The 15,397-nt window shown below is 38.6% G+C and overlaps 1 protein-coding gene across 5 annotated transcripts in view; it reads left to right on the top strand.

Moving 5' to 3' along the window:
* LOC127624560 (cell adhesion molecule 1-like) overlaps nucleotides 1–15,397 on the top strand; it is a 490,282-nt gene that overhangs the window by 409,325 nt on the left and 65,560 nt on the right. For all 5 annotated transcript variants that reach the window (XM_052099340.1, XM_052099339.1, XM_052099338.1 and 2 more), the window contains 3 exons: nucleotides 3,250–3,408; nucleotides 7,956–8,052; nucleotides 12,296–12,468. In XM_052099340.1, coding sequence (XP_051955300.1) covers nucleotides 3,250–3,408; nucleotides 7,956–8,052; nucleotides 12,296–12,468 — 429 coding nt within the window. The remainder of the gene's footprint in view (nucleotides 1–3,249; nucleotides 3,409–7,955; nucleotides 8,053–12,295; nucleotides 12,469–15,397) is intronic.

Genomic DNA, 15,397 nt, shown 5'->3' with positions numbered 1-15,397 from the left:
GGCTCCAAAGGAGGAGAAGACGGGCGAGTTGTGACATATGACAGGAGCGTACGCCGCCTTGGCGATTTATGTACGCTACTGTGGTGGTGCTGTCTGATAGGATCAAGATGTGTTTGCCCTGAATTAGTGGGGGAAACCTCCACAGGGCAAAATGTGCAGCCAACAACTCTGGGCAGTTGATGTGCCAGCGCAGCGGGGTCCCTTTCTAATGGCCCGCGGCTGCGTGCCAGTTGAACACGGTGCCCCAACCCAATTTGGAGGTGTCTGTGGTGACCAGGACGCGTTGGGACACCTGCTGCAAGGGGACTCATGTCCGTAGAAAGCAGAGGTCTGTCCAGGGTTTGAACGTTTGGTGGCAGGCGGGGGTGATAACCACACGGTGCATGCCGCAGCGCCATGCTCGTCTCGGGACTCGAGTCTAGAGCCAGGGCTGAAACGGTCTCATATGTATCAACCCGAGCGGCGTGACTGCTGCGGAGGACGCCATATGCCCCAGGAGCTTCTGGATAAGTTTTAAAGGGACCACTGTGCCCGGCCTGAACGCAGCGAGGCATTCAATGATTTGATTTGAGTGTTGATAACAATCCTTTTTTTTTTTTTTTTACTGTTACTGTAGTTGAGCTACTAATTGAGCCTGTTCTGCTGTCTCTGGCTGGTCAGTTTACTCAAACAGCGATACTACACAGCCAAAGTTTACACTAAGTTAACACGTTCTTCAGAGAAATGTTACAAATGGCTTATAGTTGTCTATATATATATATATATATATATATATATATATATATATATATATATATATATATATATATTACTGGAAAAGGAGAACGTTTATTAGCACTTAAAAAATGACATACTTCAGCTTTAAAGAAATCTGATAAATACTCTTTAAAATACCTCCTGGACTTCAGACTGCCCGCTTTGAAGAAGTGACTTAACTTTAGAAGGTGTTAAATAATAGGAAAAGAAGGGAGAGCAAATTAAAGAGAGCAAAAAAGGGAAGAAATGGTGAATTCAATAGGGACAGGATCTCTTTTGATATTCAGCCTTCTGTATCGCTGCTGATTGGGACTAATCAGAGCTTCTTTGCATATCAAAAACTAAAATGTTATTGAGATGAAGAAATGTGTGAATGACAGTGATTGACTTGTGATTATCTCTTTATCACTTGTGACTGTGGCTTTGTGAGAGAGAATATAGATGTGATTCTGGGCTTGCAATGTGCTCTGTGTCTTCTCTTATTCAACATGATTGTCTGAATATCCATTTACTTTCTGATAATGCTGAATGCACTGAGACTGAATGCACAAGACAGGGAATTGTCACCAAATTGAAGTCTGGAAAATAAAAGAGCTGTCCAGATTTCCACACAGCAGTGACATTGCTGGACATTTTTCAAATTTCCTATGAAATTAGCATTTTGAATTGATAAGATTGATTTTGTTTTAGGAAGAAGCAACAAACACACCTGTTCAGAGAGATTCAGTAGATAGAATTAAACAACATATCATTTTTGGAGCATAAAAAGCTATCACTAACCAAGCAAATCTTGGCTGTGCATTTCCTGTTATGACACAACCGGACCACACAGAATTTAATGAAATACGGTTCATCATGGCACATTCCACGAATATGGTACACTTTGGTATGCCATTACTTTTTTAAACATTAAAGGCAGAACATCCGTGTTTGTTAGTTTTTGTTGTATCTGTTAGATATGTTAGATAAACTATTATCGAAAATAAAGTTAACCTAGCATGAAAAGTTGCTAGTTTTAAACACATCAAATGTATGTATGCCCCTGTAACAGTTAAAGGTAGGGCAAGGTGGAGGCGGAGCCGACTGAGGAGCCGACTGAACAGTAAACATACAGTTTTAATGTCAAACTTAACTTAAAACAAACACAAACAAACACAGAGACTTCGTCTCTTTCTCTCTCTCTCTCAAACAGACGCCTCTGGCTCCCATTTATCTCTCTCTCCCGCTGATTCATTTCTTAATAAAGAAAACATAGATATATTTTTAAAGCGTTCGGGCCCCATTTTGTGGAAAGTGCCTCACACTAACCCTTTTCTATTTGGTTTTCCTTCAGTCAATGCACCCTTCCCCCGAATTCATTTTTTTTAATGGTCAAGAGGATTTTTCTTTTTTCTTTACAAAAACACAAACAGGACAATTGGCCCCTTTGTCTCTTCTTCTTTTTCGCTCACCCCTTCTGTCTCTCTCCCTCTCCATCTTTCTCTCTTTCCACTCACGCCTGTTTCTCTTCACAAGACCAGAGCAGTAATTGAGTGATGGAGGCCTGAGCGGAGCTGCGAGGCTATTGTATGGAGCCACACAATGATTCCGAGTCTATTGTGTTCTTCGTGCCCACTTGATGCTGTTGAAGGAGGGCTGCGGGTCAGAGGCAGCAACTACAGCCATTATATCTCACTTCATAAAGCACAAATACAACATCACAGACCAGACACTTGCCATTGAGTGACAGCTGCATAACAAGCAGCGACAGGAAGTGGTTTTGGGGTTTCAACCACATGGCCCCTCTTATATAGTGTAATTACAGGTGCTGCTGCTGTGGTCCGTTTACTGTACACATGTCATTGATAAGCTACATTGAGCTTCCATATGCCACATATGTGTAAGGCATTAGGAATAGGAGATGTACTTATTTGTATAGCTTAATGAAACGTGGCCTCAGTCATGCAAACCATATACAGTGGTCCCAAAAATAATTTATAAACTTGAATGTATGAATGAAATTGCATTAGAAACAGAATTTCAAAACAAATTGTAACTGATGGTGGAGCTTTTCTCAGAACTAACTTTTTTTTTAACCATTTTTAACCAGCTGCTATCAAGGTCATTTTTGGTGTTTATATGTAATCAGTTCCCATCAAGTTCACACAGGTGTCCAAACAGAATAACCACAAATGTTGGTCATCACATTAACTACGGACATGTTCCACAAATTTTGATAACCAGAAAGTGTCCAAATGCTTTGTGCCTTCATTTTAAACAGTGGCTATAGTTTTACTATTAAATATTTTTATTATTATTAAATTATTAGCTTGAAAACTGTGCTTTATGCTATTTTTCTTTAAAATACAGATCTTGGTTTGATATGTTATATAATTATATTTTTAAGTACATTAAAAGAAAATGTTGTTTTTTTCAACAGATGTTAATGAAAGCTGTTAAATTGGATTTTGAAAATGTAATTCAGTGTTTCTCATTTATATCTATCTTTCACAGGAAAGTCTAAAGTGGAGCTCACGTACGACATGATGTACACTGTGACAAGTTGGCTGAGGCTTACCGTCACAAGAGAGGATGACGGGGTTCCTGTTGTCTGCATTGTGGACCATCCAGCAGTCAAGGACTTCCAGGCCCAAAAGTACTTGGAAGTACAATGTGAGTGTGCTACATTATCCCCTTCAATGAAAAAGCGGACATCATTTTAAATTCTAGTGATAGGACAATGGACAGTTACTGGCTGCTTAGTTCCCTACCGATTCAGTTCACTCGACATTTCAGAGAAAAGCTTTGGGTAATTCCTTTTCCACAACCTAGTTGTGGGCGCACAATCGCCATTTCTTCAGAATTGTCTACTTTCAAGACTGACATAGTTTCATCTTGACTATGACAATCATCTCATTTATGCATTTGGCAGAAGCTTTTATCCAAAGCGACTTACAGTGCACTTATTACAGGGACAATCCCCCTGGAGAAACCTGGAATTAAGTGCCTTGCTCAAGGACACAATGGTGGTGGCTGTGGGGATCGAACCAGTGACCCTCTGATTACCAGTTATGTGCTTTAGCCCACTACGCCACCACCACTCATCTTGATCAGCCCTCTCTTCGCTGGCGAGTGGACGGTATTTCACTGCAGATGCATCAGGACGCTCTTCGCTTGAAAAATTCACCCAACTAGTGTTCCGGCGAAGAGTTTCCTGGCCTCGTTGCATCAGACATGGGAGAATGGTCCATGGAGGATTTTGCATCCCCTCCTCCCAGCGAGGGTGAGGAGTTTGATACAAATTACTGCGCATCATTGCGCAAGCAGTCGAGGAGCTTGGCCTTTAGTAGTCGCCTTCATAAAGTAGTAGATTACATACAAGCAGTTCTCTCCCTTATATTTACACGCACATAAACCATACCTTTGTGTATTTATTAACTTTTGGTCTGGCCATTCTTGAGAATTTGCCCCATTTCACACACTGTGCACAACCGCTTCCAATGGTGAGCAATTAGTGTCAAATATAAAGCGCCTGTTATCCCGTTATGTTAACGCCTCGCTTCAACAGCATTTTGTCCTCGACGGTTCCATCACGGGATGTGGCTGTATTACATGCAGAAATTCACAATATCCTTGCAAAAGATGCGATAGATATTGTTACGAGTTACGCCCGCAAAGGGTTTTATAGCTGTTACCTTTTTTTTCTGAAGTAAGGCTTGAAGAAATGGTGGTTGATCACCTGCTTATATAGGGCAAAAGTGGAATAGGAATTCCCCAAAGCATTTCACTACAATGTCTCATTTCCTTTATCTCAGGGAACCGAGGTTATATGTGTAACCAGAGACGTTAGTCAGACTAGGTTATCTATATATTTTTCTTGAATTTGTAATTTTTTGTTTTGATATGGTCGTGCTTTAAATAGTGTGCTGACAGTGTGTTTTGCTTAACCTGCCTCGTTAATCTCTTTGAGCATCCTGCCCTGACCATTGCGCTTTGAAGAGTGCTTGTCAAATTAAAAACAGTCCAAGTTTTAAAAATGCATCTTCCGACCCCTCCATTTTCTTGTACTTTCCATTGTCCTTCATTGCGCAAGAAAAAAACACAACTTAAAGGGATAGTTCACCCAAAAATGAAAATTATCTCAAAATTGAATCACCCTAATGTTATTCCAGATTTGTATTACTTTCTCTCTTCTGCTGAACTAAACAAAGGTTTTTATATGAATATTTCAACTCTGTAGGTCAATACTATGCAAATGAATGGGAGCCTAAACCAGCACATCCCTTTTAAATTGTGAAAAAATCGAATGAATTTAACATTAATTACTTTTTACAAATTTTTGCCAGATTCCATCTCTACACATATATCTAGAAGTCAGATATATCTTTGAGTGGATAGAGATGTATTTTCGGAAAACCTGCATGGAGTTAAGATTTATTTTTATGTGTTATCTTTTGTCCTTGTGTTAGAAATCAGTCAGGCCTGTCCTTTCCCTTGTGAGAGCAGACATTAGCCCAGCCATGTCACTTGGCCTATGATGAAAGATTAAGCATGTTTTTGTGTTTCGGTGATTCAGCTCTTACACACTGCCCAGTGATTGTGCCTCTGTTAGGAGGATGACCTTGGGCACTGTCTTCATCCTTAGAGACAGATTTGAAAATATTTTTAAAGAAGCTTTTTTATTATTATTATTATTATTTTTATCTATAAGTTAATCCTGTCTTCCACAGAGTTATGAACATTCCAAGAAAAGAATGGCTCACTTGATCTTGATCAACCAAAGACAACATCAACAGAATCTCATGATACTGTATTTGTGTTGTGTTACTTGAATTTCCCTGGAAAAAAATAAAACATTTGTTTATGCATTTTAACTGGCTTTCATGCTCACGGGCAACCTTTGTCATGCTCTTGGGAGAGCTAGTACATGAGTCATCGTGTGGCTCGTGCTTCATTCAAATTGTGCTGCTGAAACTGGCAAAACAATCAATGGCAAAAATCAATGAGCAAAGGCAGCCTTAATGGAGTTCATTTTCAGAATGGAAAATAGAACAACATTGGTGTGGATATTAAATAAGCCCAGAAATATTGATGGCGGTGGCATGCAAACAGTTTCACTTTGCTGTCTGCCAGTACCTACCCCCTGATGTGCAGTTCAGCAGCTTGAGGTAAATTAAACATTTTGTGGTGCTAGTGCTTGAGGAGATGATGACAATATCTTGTATCAATAATTGTGTTATTAAAATAAAATAGTGACCTTTATGCCTGGCACACCAGTACTCTTGCAAGAGAGAAACTGGAGGCCACTGGCACTACTTTTTACAGGTTTAGTGTTTGCTAGCTCTGGAGAGAATGCTCTGGAAAGGAACAAATGCAGGGGGAAGCTTCAAAGCAAAGAAACTTTCACTCAGAGCCTTTCATTCGGTGAGTTTGAAGATGACAAGTGGAGAAATGGAAGGTGTATCCATAGAGCTGAGACAAACAGGTGGATATTCCTCTTATGGAACTTCAGAGCAGGCAGTGCTCTCTCTTCAATCTGGGCTGTCCATCACAGACAAAGAAATGTTTGCCTGACAGGGTGTAATTTGGACAGATGGAAGGCCAACAGATCCCTTTTTGTTGATGGAAGAGGTCAAACAGGAAAATGTCAAATAGGTGAAGCACTCAACAAATTTAGTGAACCCGGTTGAAACGTCAGTCAGGACTGCGAAGATTTTTCATCTTGCACTTTAAAATCCAGGAAATAGTGAAATCTGTGGGTCAAAGTGAAATAACTATTTTCTCAGCATAAAGGTCCATTCAAAGTGCTGTTGAAGAGCCATTGAAATTGATAGAGAAAAATCTGGGGGTTATTTTCGAAGACTTTAGCATGGTTTCATCCAAGTAATCTTTTGGCCTTTGAGTCCTGAGGGACACTCAACATCTCACTATTTTGTTGCGTTGATGTCATTAAATTTCATATGGGAGCAACTCTAATCTCCCCACCCTATGGAACGTACATGCACCACTGTCGCATAGGCATCTGTGGTACGCCACTTCAAGCTCTATTTCAGGGAGAATATTAGATTCAGGGTCCTTTGAGAAGCTAGAGGGCTGGAAGCCGGCCAGTGCTGGAATGGAGTAAAGCAATGAAAAGGCATAGTATAGCCATTGCAACCTGTCAGTTAGAAAGGATGAATACCTCCACAGAAACAACAGGACCCTCAGAGCATGCATCTCATGTGGAGCCCACTTATGTAACCATGGTGGAGTTGGCAAGCACATCTTGGCCTAATATAAGTCAAATATAAGTTAGATGTGTTATTATTGTGCCACTAGTGGCACCAAACAGAATTGCTAAAAATAATGACTTCAAACTTTAAATACTCCCCAGCTTCTATTGTTTCGACAAACAGGTGGTACTGTCCCAAACTTGCTGCTGAAGACTTTGAAAACTGTTAAGTTATGTTGTTAGCCTGTCAAATAAACAGATTCCAATTCAATTTGCTGTCCCAATGGCATTTTCCAGCATTTCCAAAATATAACTTCTTTATTTTTTTGGCCACCAAATGCCCGATCATTACCATGACTCAAATATAGTCAAGTCACTGGCAGCATTCAAGGCTTTGGATATGTGCGAGAGAGTGTTAGTTATGTGTCCAACGTCAGTTTGAATGTCACCTCTCCTGCTGCACAGTACCGACACAGCAGGAAGTCTAATCCCAGCTGAATTGGAAAAGAACTGAGCCTTGCTAAGGAGAAGTGTGCATTTCATGCTGAATGTAGCAACTCTAGCTGAGAGGCACGGCTGATCCCAGGTGCAAAAAGCCAGCAGGATACCTGCTGCCAGTCACTGGAGAATAGATCCATTGAACGGCCAGTCATTTTAATAGATACGAGAAAGGGCAGTACTTATGAAGCAGAAAGGTCAGTGCTGAGGATCACAAGAGGAACAGGCTGTTGTTACAACCTACCATTGAATATGGCATGTCTTATTGTGGCTTTTCTGAATGTATACATGGCATACATCATGGTGTATTGATTTAGATTAAATGACTCGAAAGGTTAATACAAAAAAAAAAAGCATGCACACATTTCGTATCAAACAATGGTAATGCTGAAGTGTGGAATCAAATGGCTGAGAACAATCCAATAAGCGTTGAACAAAGACTAGGCTGTTTAAAGTTTCATGCAGCCTGGGGGCACAAGGCACTCATGTAATTTGTCTCTCTCCTCTACAGATAAACCTGAGGTAAAGATCGTAGTGGAGTTTCCAGTGGGCCTTACTAGAGAGGGAGAGAATCTGGAACTGACATGCCGAGCTAAAGGCAAACCAGAGTAAGATGCTTCTCTATATGATCTCAATATTTGTAATGCTTTAAAGGAATGGTTCATGGAGAATTCTGTCATTACTCACCCTCATGTTGTTCTAAACCCACAAAACCTACTTTCAAGATACATGCGTGGAGAAATTTTTAAGAATTGTACTGGTTGCTCTTTTCCATGCAATTGGACATCCTGGACTCATGAAATTTATGTGAACATGACAACAGTTTTTGCAATTAAAATATATACGTGCTGTATATCTTGTTTGACTGCAGGTTTTCAGTGAAATGTGCAGCTGGGAGCGGCAAAAGCAAGTAAAATGGTGTCATGTTTAGATGCGGTTTTAAAGTGAATTTTAGATCATAATTTTTTAAAAACATGCCTCCCTAACCTAAAACGTTTGGATGAATAAAACCAGTAGTATTTTAAAATATATCTTTACCAAATCAATGCCTAAATCTAATGTTAGTGTTTTAAAATATATATGAGAAGTAAAAAAAAAATCCTTACCTTATCAATGCCTAAATCTAATGTTAGTGTTTTAAAATATATATGAGAAGTAAAAAAAAAATCCTTACCTTATCAATGCCTAAATCTAATGTTAGTGTTTTAAAATGCAGACGTGAAATGAAAAAGCACACTTTCTGAAGCAACCACCTCATTGCGTTTTGTTTCTATGATTCTGACATGTCACGTGTCAGTTTGAGTTCATGGCTGGACTTGAACCGCAGACCTCAGGACTCTAAATGTAACACCCTATCAGGTGAGCTACTGTGCAAACAAACTGTGTTGGAATAAGTGTATATATGTAGGTGAGTCTGTAATAAAGGATTCAAATGTATTGTTTCTCAAAAGATGAGTTTGAGGAAAAGTGTGTCAATGGCTATGTCTCGTTTGGAAGAATGCATCCTCCGGTGGTCACGTCCTTTGAAGGCTGCTGTATACAGAGTGTCCTCCTTTAAACAAGCCTCGTTGAAACGAGATGGCCTTCGTTGGTCAAACGGAAATGGAACGTAACATGGTTGCTATGACAGCACCCCACTCTTTAACAAGCGCAAGTGCTTTGAGTGAGAAGGGAACAAAGTCCCTTTAGAAGGGAATGTATGAGGTAAAATTTAGGAGACTTATAATGATGTAAAGAGAAAATAAAATAGATTTTACAGGTGTACTTTTAGTCTAATACTTTATTTTTATTATATATTAATATAATTATACATATTATATACTCTGCACCCATCTACTAAAGTACTTCAACTTGAAACATTCCTTGTGTTTGAACATCATATTTACGAGCAAATTGTCGATTTGTTCTTTTAGACATTTCCATTGAAGCAAAAAATTGTGGGTTGTTAGTGCCCTCGAAGGATACACCTCATGCATCCTCTGAATTCCCATGAAAGAAGGTCACATTCGAAGGCTGCAATCGCAGTGTCCTACACTCTTTTCTGAAACGAGACAGCCATGATGACGTATGCGGCCGACAAATGCGACCTCCAGAGGATTCAGCCTATATCATAACATAGCAGGGTCTGAGTAACAGAGAAAAATAAGTATTTATGAAGTCATGATTTGAGTGAAAGTGAATAAAACACACAGTTGTTGTAGCATCTCTATTGTTTATTTCTCCTTGAAACTGCAGGGAATTGTACCTGGAGTCACGTTTAGCAAGTTTTGCAAAATATTTGAATAGTCACCTTTTCACTATGAGACCAGGTTGCAATTACTGAGGATTTCAATCAGTCATGGGGAAAAAAAAAAATCAGTCATGGGAAAAAGTACACAAGTCATATTGGCTACTTTTTTATACTTATATAGTGTTTTTGCATCCTTTTTGAAGTTTGAAAGACCCATTCATTGTAATTGTATAAAAACAACAACCAGTACAATTCTTCAGAATTCCTCCTTTCGTGCTACATGGAAGAAATAAAGTTATACATATTTGGAAGGTAAGGGCGAATACAATAAGACAGAATTTTTGTTTTTGGGTGAACTATTTTTTAACACGGACTGCAGTTGCTAAAAAACCCAGGTTGATTCATTTAATGGCTGTGTTTTTCCAGCACTTTTAATATTTATTTAGATCATGGATATTTAACGAACGTGAGGCAGTTTGTACCTTTTATTATTTGCCTTGCTTTACGGTAAGTGTGCAGTTGTGAGTCTTCACTCAAATACTGCCAGTGAATGTGCATGCATACTGAAGAGGTGTATACAGGCCAATTAATGTCATCAATCACAGCATCTGCAACACCTCTGCACATGATGTTAATGCACTGCACACTGAAAACAAAGACATACGTGGGCATAAGGTGAGTTATCAGTGTCAGGCCAATCTGTGCACATGTTATAAAAGCCATCCCCTTGTTTTTATTCTCAACAACCCCCTAACATCCTCAAACTGAAATGCTGGTAGGAGCAGAGGCACCACCCGTATTAATTTAATAAAGATGAAAATACAATCAATTCATTGAGCAAAAAACTGGAAGTCATTTTCAATAAAGCTTGGAGAGGGGGTACAGTCATTACTGTCAGACAGTGCAGGGCTTGGCACGCCATCCCATTTCTATTCTCCATTTCACCCCAGGTTTTCTGCAGCCCTTCCACTGCGTGTTTTTCCCCATGCCTTCCTTTCAATAAAGAACTTTTTCTAGGTCATTTCTCCCTTTTCCGTTTCAGGAATATTGGCATTTTCATGCTATGCATGTATATTTAACCTGAGATTGAGACTCTTTCAGATTGCTCTCTACATGGAATTCAGTCGCTGCTCACCATCAAATGTTGTTTTCCATCCTCAGAGGCTGAGGATCAACTGCTGATGAGCTCAAACCAGTCCTTTGTTTTAAAACTGTGAACTTTTTTTTTTTTGTTGTATCTCCCCCCTCCTCACACTCTCCCTTTTCAAATGGATGGTAACAAGTTTAAATGCAGACACAAAAAACAGGACAACAAGGGAAAGGCTCCCCAGAAGCTCATGGGAAATAACTACACAGCAGCAATGCCTTTGAAACTTGTGAGAGCTGAGCAGAGTTTAGAGCCGCTTTTATTTTTCCACAGTGGGTTTAGCTCATTCTTCTCATCACTGGGAAAGTAGAATAGGCTGTTGTGTGCTTGGCTCAGGTGTTTAGAGAACAAAAGGAGATAGATCGCTGTGGCAGTTAATGGAGTCAGACAAGAGAAAATCACAGCCTTTCAGTTTTTGTTGGTTTGCCGATATTTATTTTGTTTGCCAATGCTGTAAGCTGTGACAGTGGTCAAATCATTGGTCAGATCCAAGACAGATGATTTTATAGCTAGTCTCAGACTCCGACATCACATATTGATTTATATTGTACAAAAATGCATGAAATCATTAGTTCTGATTGGCTGACTTTTAAGCAGTTTGAGAGACACAGGTTATCAGCCTGCCAGGATTCTAAAAGTGCTTTTCCACCATCAGGCCGAACGGTTCTGAGCTTGTTGATTAATGGTTCCAGAAGCATTTCCACTTGAGCGCGGTCCGATTATGATTACAAACCATTCCCGGGATGAATTATCAGCACAGTTGAGCAAGGTCTATTGCACAGTTAGTCCATCCTAATCCTGATTTTGCAGCACAAATCAGGATTAGTGGAGAAACCAAATGTAACCGTGCAGGTCATTACCGATCTGGACTCATTGGCACGTAAAGAGAACCATTCAGCCCATTGTTGGAAAAGAGCCTAAAGTCATGTTTACAAGTTCCCAGGCTGATGAGTGCTTCTGAGGAAAATCTACTTGTTGGATTTGTTGTTTGGAGTGTGGTGGGATTCAGTCAAACTAGATATTCTTGACACATACAGTATATGCCTCTGGATTAAATTTGGTTGCAGAAATACCTACCCCTTAATGTCACATACAATACCAAACTATGGTGGGTCAGGCAGTTAGCCCCTTCCTGTCTAAGTAAGCAGTTAGCTAAAGCAGGAATGAAGCTATCATTTAGCATTCCCATTTAACTCAATGGCTGGTGATCAGGTAGCGCAAAGTATCTACAGTAATACAAAAATATTTTGTTATGTTGTTAGTTATGTTGCTTGCACAAAACATTTATTTTGTCAGATTACACGGCTATTATTAAATGACCATTTTTGTCCCCATGTGGTGTAGTTACAGCATCTACCAGCAGGTGCCTACTGACCCCTGATTCCAGAATGTGAACCAGTCTTTATGTTGACAGTCAAAAGTCTGTCGATCTGATACTACACCATAACCATTTCTATTATGTCTCTCTATTCAGGCCTCAACAGGTGAATTGGGTAAAGGTGGATGACGATGTGCCCTCACACGCAGTCATCACCGGCTCAGATCTCTTCATTGAGAACCTCAACAAGTCCTTCAACGGCACTTACCGATGTGTGGCTTCCAACTCAGTGGGTGAATCGTATGATGACTACATCCTTTATGTGTATGGTAAGTTCAAAGTGACCGAGCAGTTTGCTCTGTACCTCTTTCTCCCTCACTTATTCACCTTCTCCACTGCTCCATCTGAGTTATGGGTCAGTAACATTGACCTTAATGACATTTCTTTTCCTTTAGGACATGTTTTAATCTAATAATTTTTATCTTGGAATTTACTTCTGATATTGTTTGCTGCACTAAGCCTGTGGTGAAATAGCTGTCCTCCATTTTCAGTGTAAAAAATCCTTTAAAAAATAAGTATGTCTGCTGTAATGAGGATCTTTGACCAAATAGATTTTGACTAAAACATTTTCTAATGCACAATTATGCATGTAGTAATGGAGACAAACCTGCAAGAGACCAGAAGCATCTTACTGTTTCTCAAGCCTGTTGCACATTTTATTTATTTATTTATTATCTGTCCTTTAAAGATTGTTGCTCATCAGATTGGAAGATATGGTCCCAGTGAGCTCATGGTTAAAAAAACAAACTGTGCGACATCAACAGTGTTTTATGTCAGGTTTTATGATACACATTTTAGGATTTGGGCATGATTTACAGCAACGACTGGACAATAAGTTGTGTCATGTTCTGGTGCTGTGAAAATATTGCCAAAGTTTTGCCAGGAAAAGAAATGGAGTGTTTCTCTGGTTCTTCATTAGGATGGGCATCACAGGAGCAGTCAGACTGCCAGACTGTGAGACAAAATTTCCGGTACTGCACTTTTTCGGAGGTTGAGATTCATGCAATTCAAATGCCATTATTCTTCTATTGTTCATACTTATTAGTAGACTGCATATTTTGCTCTTCGTCAAATAAATAAATAAATATATATATATATATATATATATATATATATATATATATATATATATATATATATATAATCATACAATGTGCACCAGGCTTAAATCATCCTAATATTAGTAATTCATTTTAAAGCATTTATTTCAAACCATTAGTGTGAATAAGCATAAAAGAAGGAAAGGCAGAAGCCAAACTTCTTGTTTGTGTGTGTGGGAACCCATTGCTCAGATCTCTTCAACATTGCATGTTGTTGGTGGGTCACCACAGAAACTTGGCTTCACCCCGATCGTGCGTGTTCCAAAAACTTGCCCCAGCACGATGTGCAAATGTGCCAGTAATTGCGACAGGCTTTTCACACGTCTCTCCCATGAGCAGCTTGGCAGTCATTCCACAAGAATTTCGTGACAGTTGAACCAACAAAATAGAAGAGAGAGAGACACAGCCACGTATGGTGCTCGGAGAGCTCAAATCCCTCCCCTATTAAAAACAGCGTTGAATATAACACTCTATCAGGACGTTTGATGACTTTCATGTCTGATGCTACTTTTAATATCTATAGTAATTCAACCACATATCTTGTCTGAAATTAGAATTGCTAATGCAGAATGGGGAATGTGGGGCTAGGCTGTCACCATTTAATCTAGCGTCATGCACCTCTGACAGCCCCCCTCTAATACAGACACTTTATATACACATTCATCAACCATCACTATATGTTACCAGAGTGCTTTGACATTCAAACATATTCAATGCATGTACTCATAAAGAAGGCACCAGTGACATCTGGGTGCTCTTTAGTCTTTTAATTATTCTCCCACAAATTAATAAGATGACATCTGCGTATTACAAACACTCCTCTGATACTTCACATATTATACAATTTTGTCGAGCCACTGTTCAATTAAGCATAAAAAAAAGAAATGTTAAAGGAATGGCAAAAGTACTTTTTAGCAGGCTGTCTCAGTAAGGACACCCTTTCATACTTCCGGCATTTGTTATAACACACATTGGAAGGGTTTTTGTGAAGCTATTCAAGCACTGGCTTATGTAACCATTATTATAGGTTGTTAAAACTTGCAAAAAGAGTAAACACATTAAGTGCTCCTAGATCAGCATAGTTATTATATAGATGCAATTTGTCTAGAAGTGAATGTGACATTTTCCGATATGAATAAACATCCCTACAGCCATGCTACTGCCAATATATACATTGTAGAAAGAAAGAAGTCATGCCAAATTTACTGGTAATTGTGGTTGCCAGAAATTTACTGTAAAAAATAGTCAACCAATGTTTCAGGCATGTAATTTAGTTATTGTCCATATATTTAATTAACTGATAGGTTAATGAGATGATGTAAGTTAATGAATGTAAATAACTGAAAATCAACAATCTCCTTTAAATCTTGTACTTAAATGTACTTATAGCCACCATAATTATACAAATGGTAAAATAGAATGTCACATGAAGATTTAATCAAAAGAAAACAAGGGCTTAAATTCTCAAAGGAAAACAAGGGAACACACCAGGGGAAATAATCAGGGGAAACAATCATAAAATGAAACTACAAAAGTCTACAAAACTAACATAGGAAAAAGGAACGGGGAACTAAACAAGAATTGTAAAATAAAAATCTAGTCACAAACAGGGAATATGTGACAATTAAGCAACAGTAATAATGTACCTAATGTACTAATTGATAGCAATATAGAAAGAAAAAAACTTAAAAATAAAAATTATTTGAGGCATCACACAGGGACTTCAAGGTGTTGCATGTTTTACATTATATATATATATAATTTAAATTATCTGGATGTGTAAATATTGTGTTATACATTTTTATAGGTTAAATGTAGATTTTCACCTTCAATTAAATTATTATTTACTTTCAACAGCATCATTTTAAAAATACATGTACTGATTGCCCTGTTAAAGGGATAATTCACCCAAAAAAGAAAATCACATTGTTAAAACCTGTATGACTTTGAGTAGATGACAGAATTTTCACATTTAAGGGAGCTGTTCCTCTCAATCTAATAAAGATTTTCACAATATTTTAAGGTAACTTGTTCTGTTAAAATCACAACCTTTTTTTTTTTATAGGCTACTGTTTACTGCTAATTTTGTATTTTTTGT

The sequence above is a fragment of the Xyrauchen texanus genome, chromosome 31 (assembly GCF_025860055.1).
Source record: "Xyrauchen texanus isolate HMW12.3.18 chromosome 31, RBS_HiC_50CHRs, whole genome shotgun sequence".
Lineage (NCBI taxonomy): Eukaryota > Metazoa > Chordata > Actinopteri > Cypriniformes > Catostomidae > Xyrauchen > Xyrauchen texanus.
Note: the sequence above shows the minus strand (reverse complement) of the source record. Positions and strands in the feature narration are given on the sequence as shown.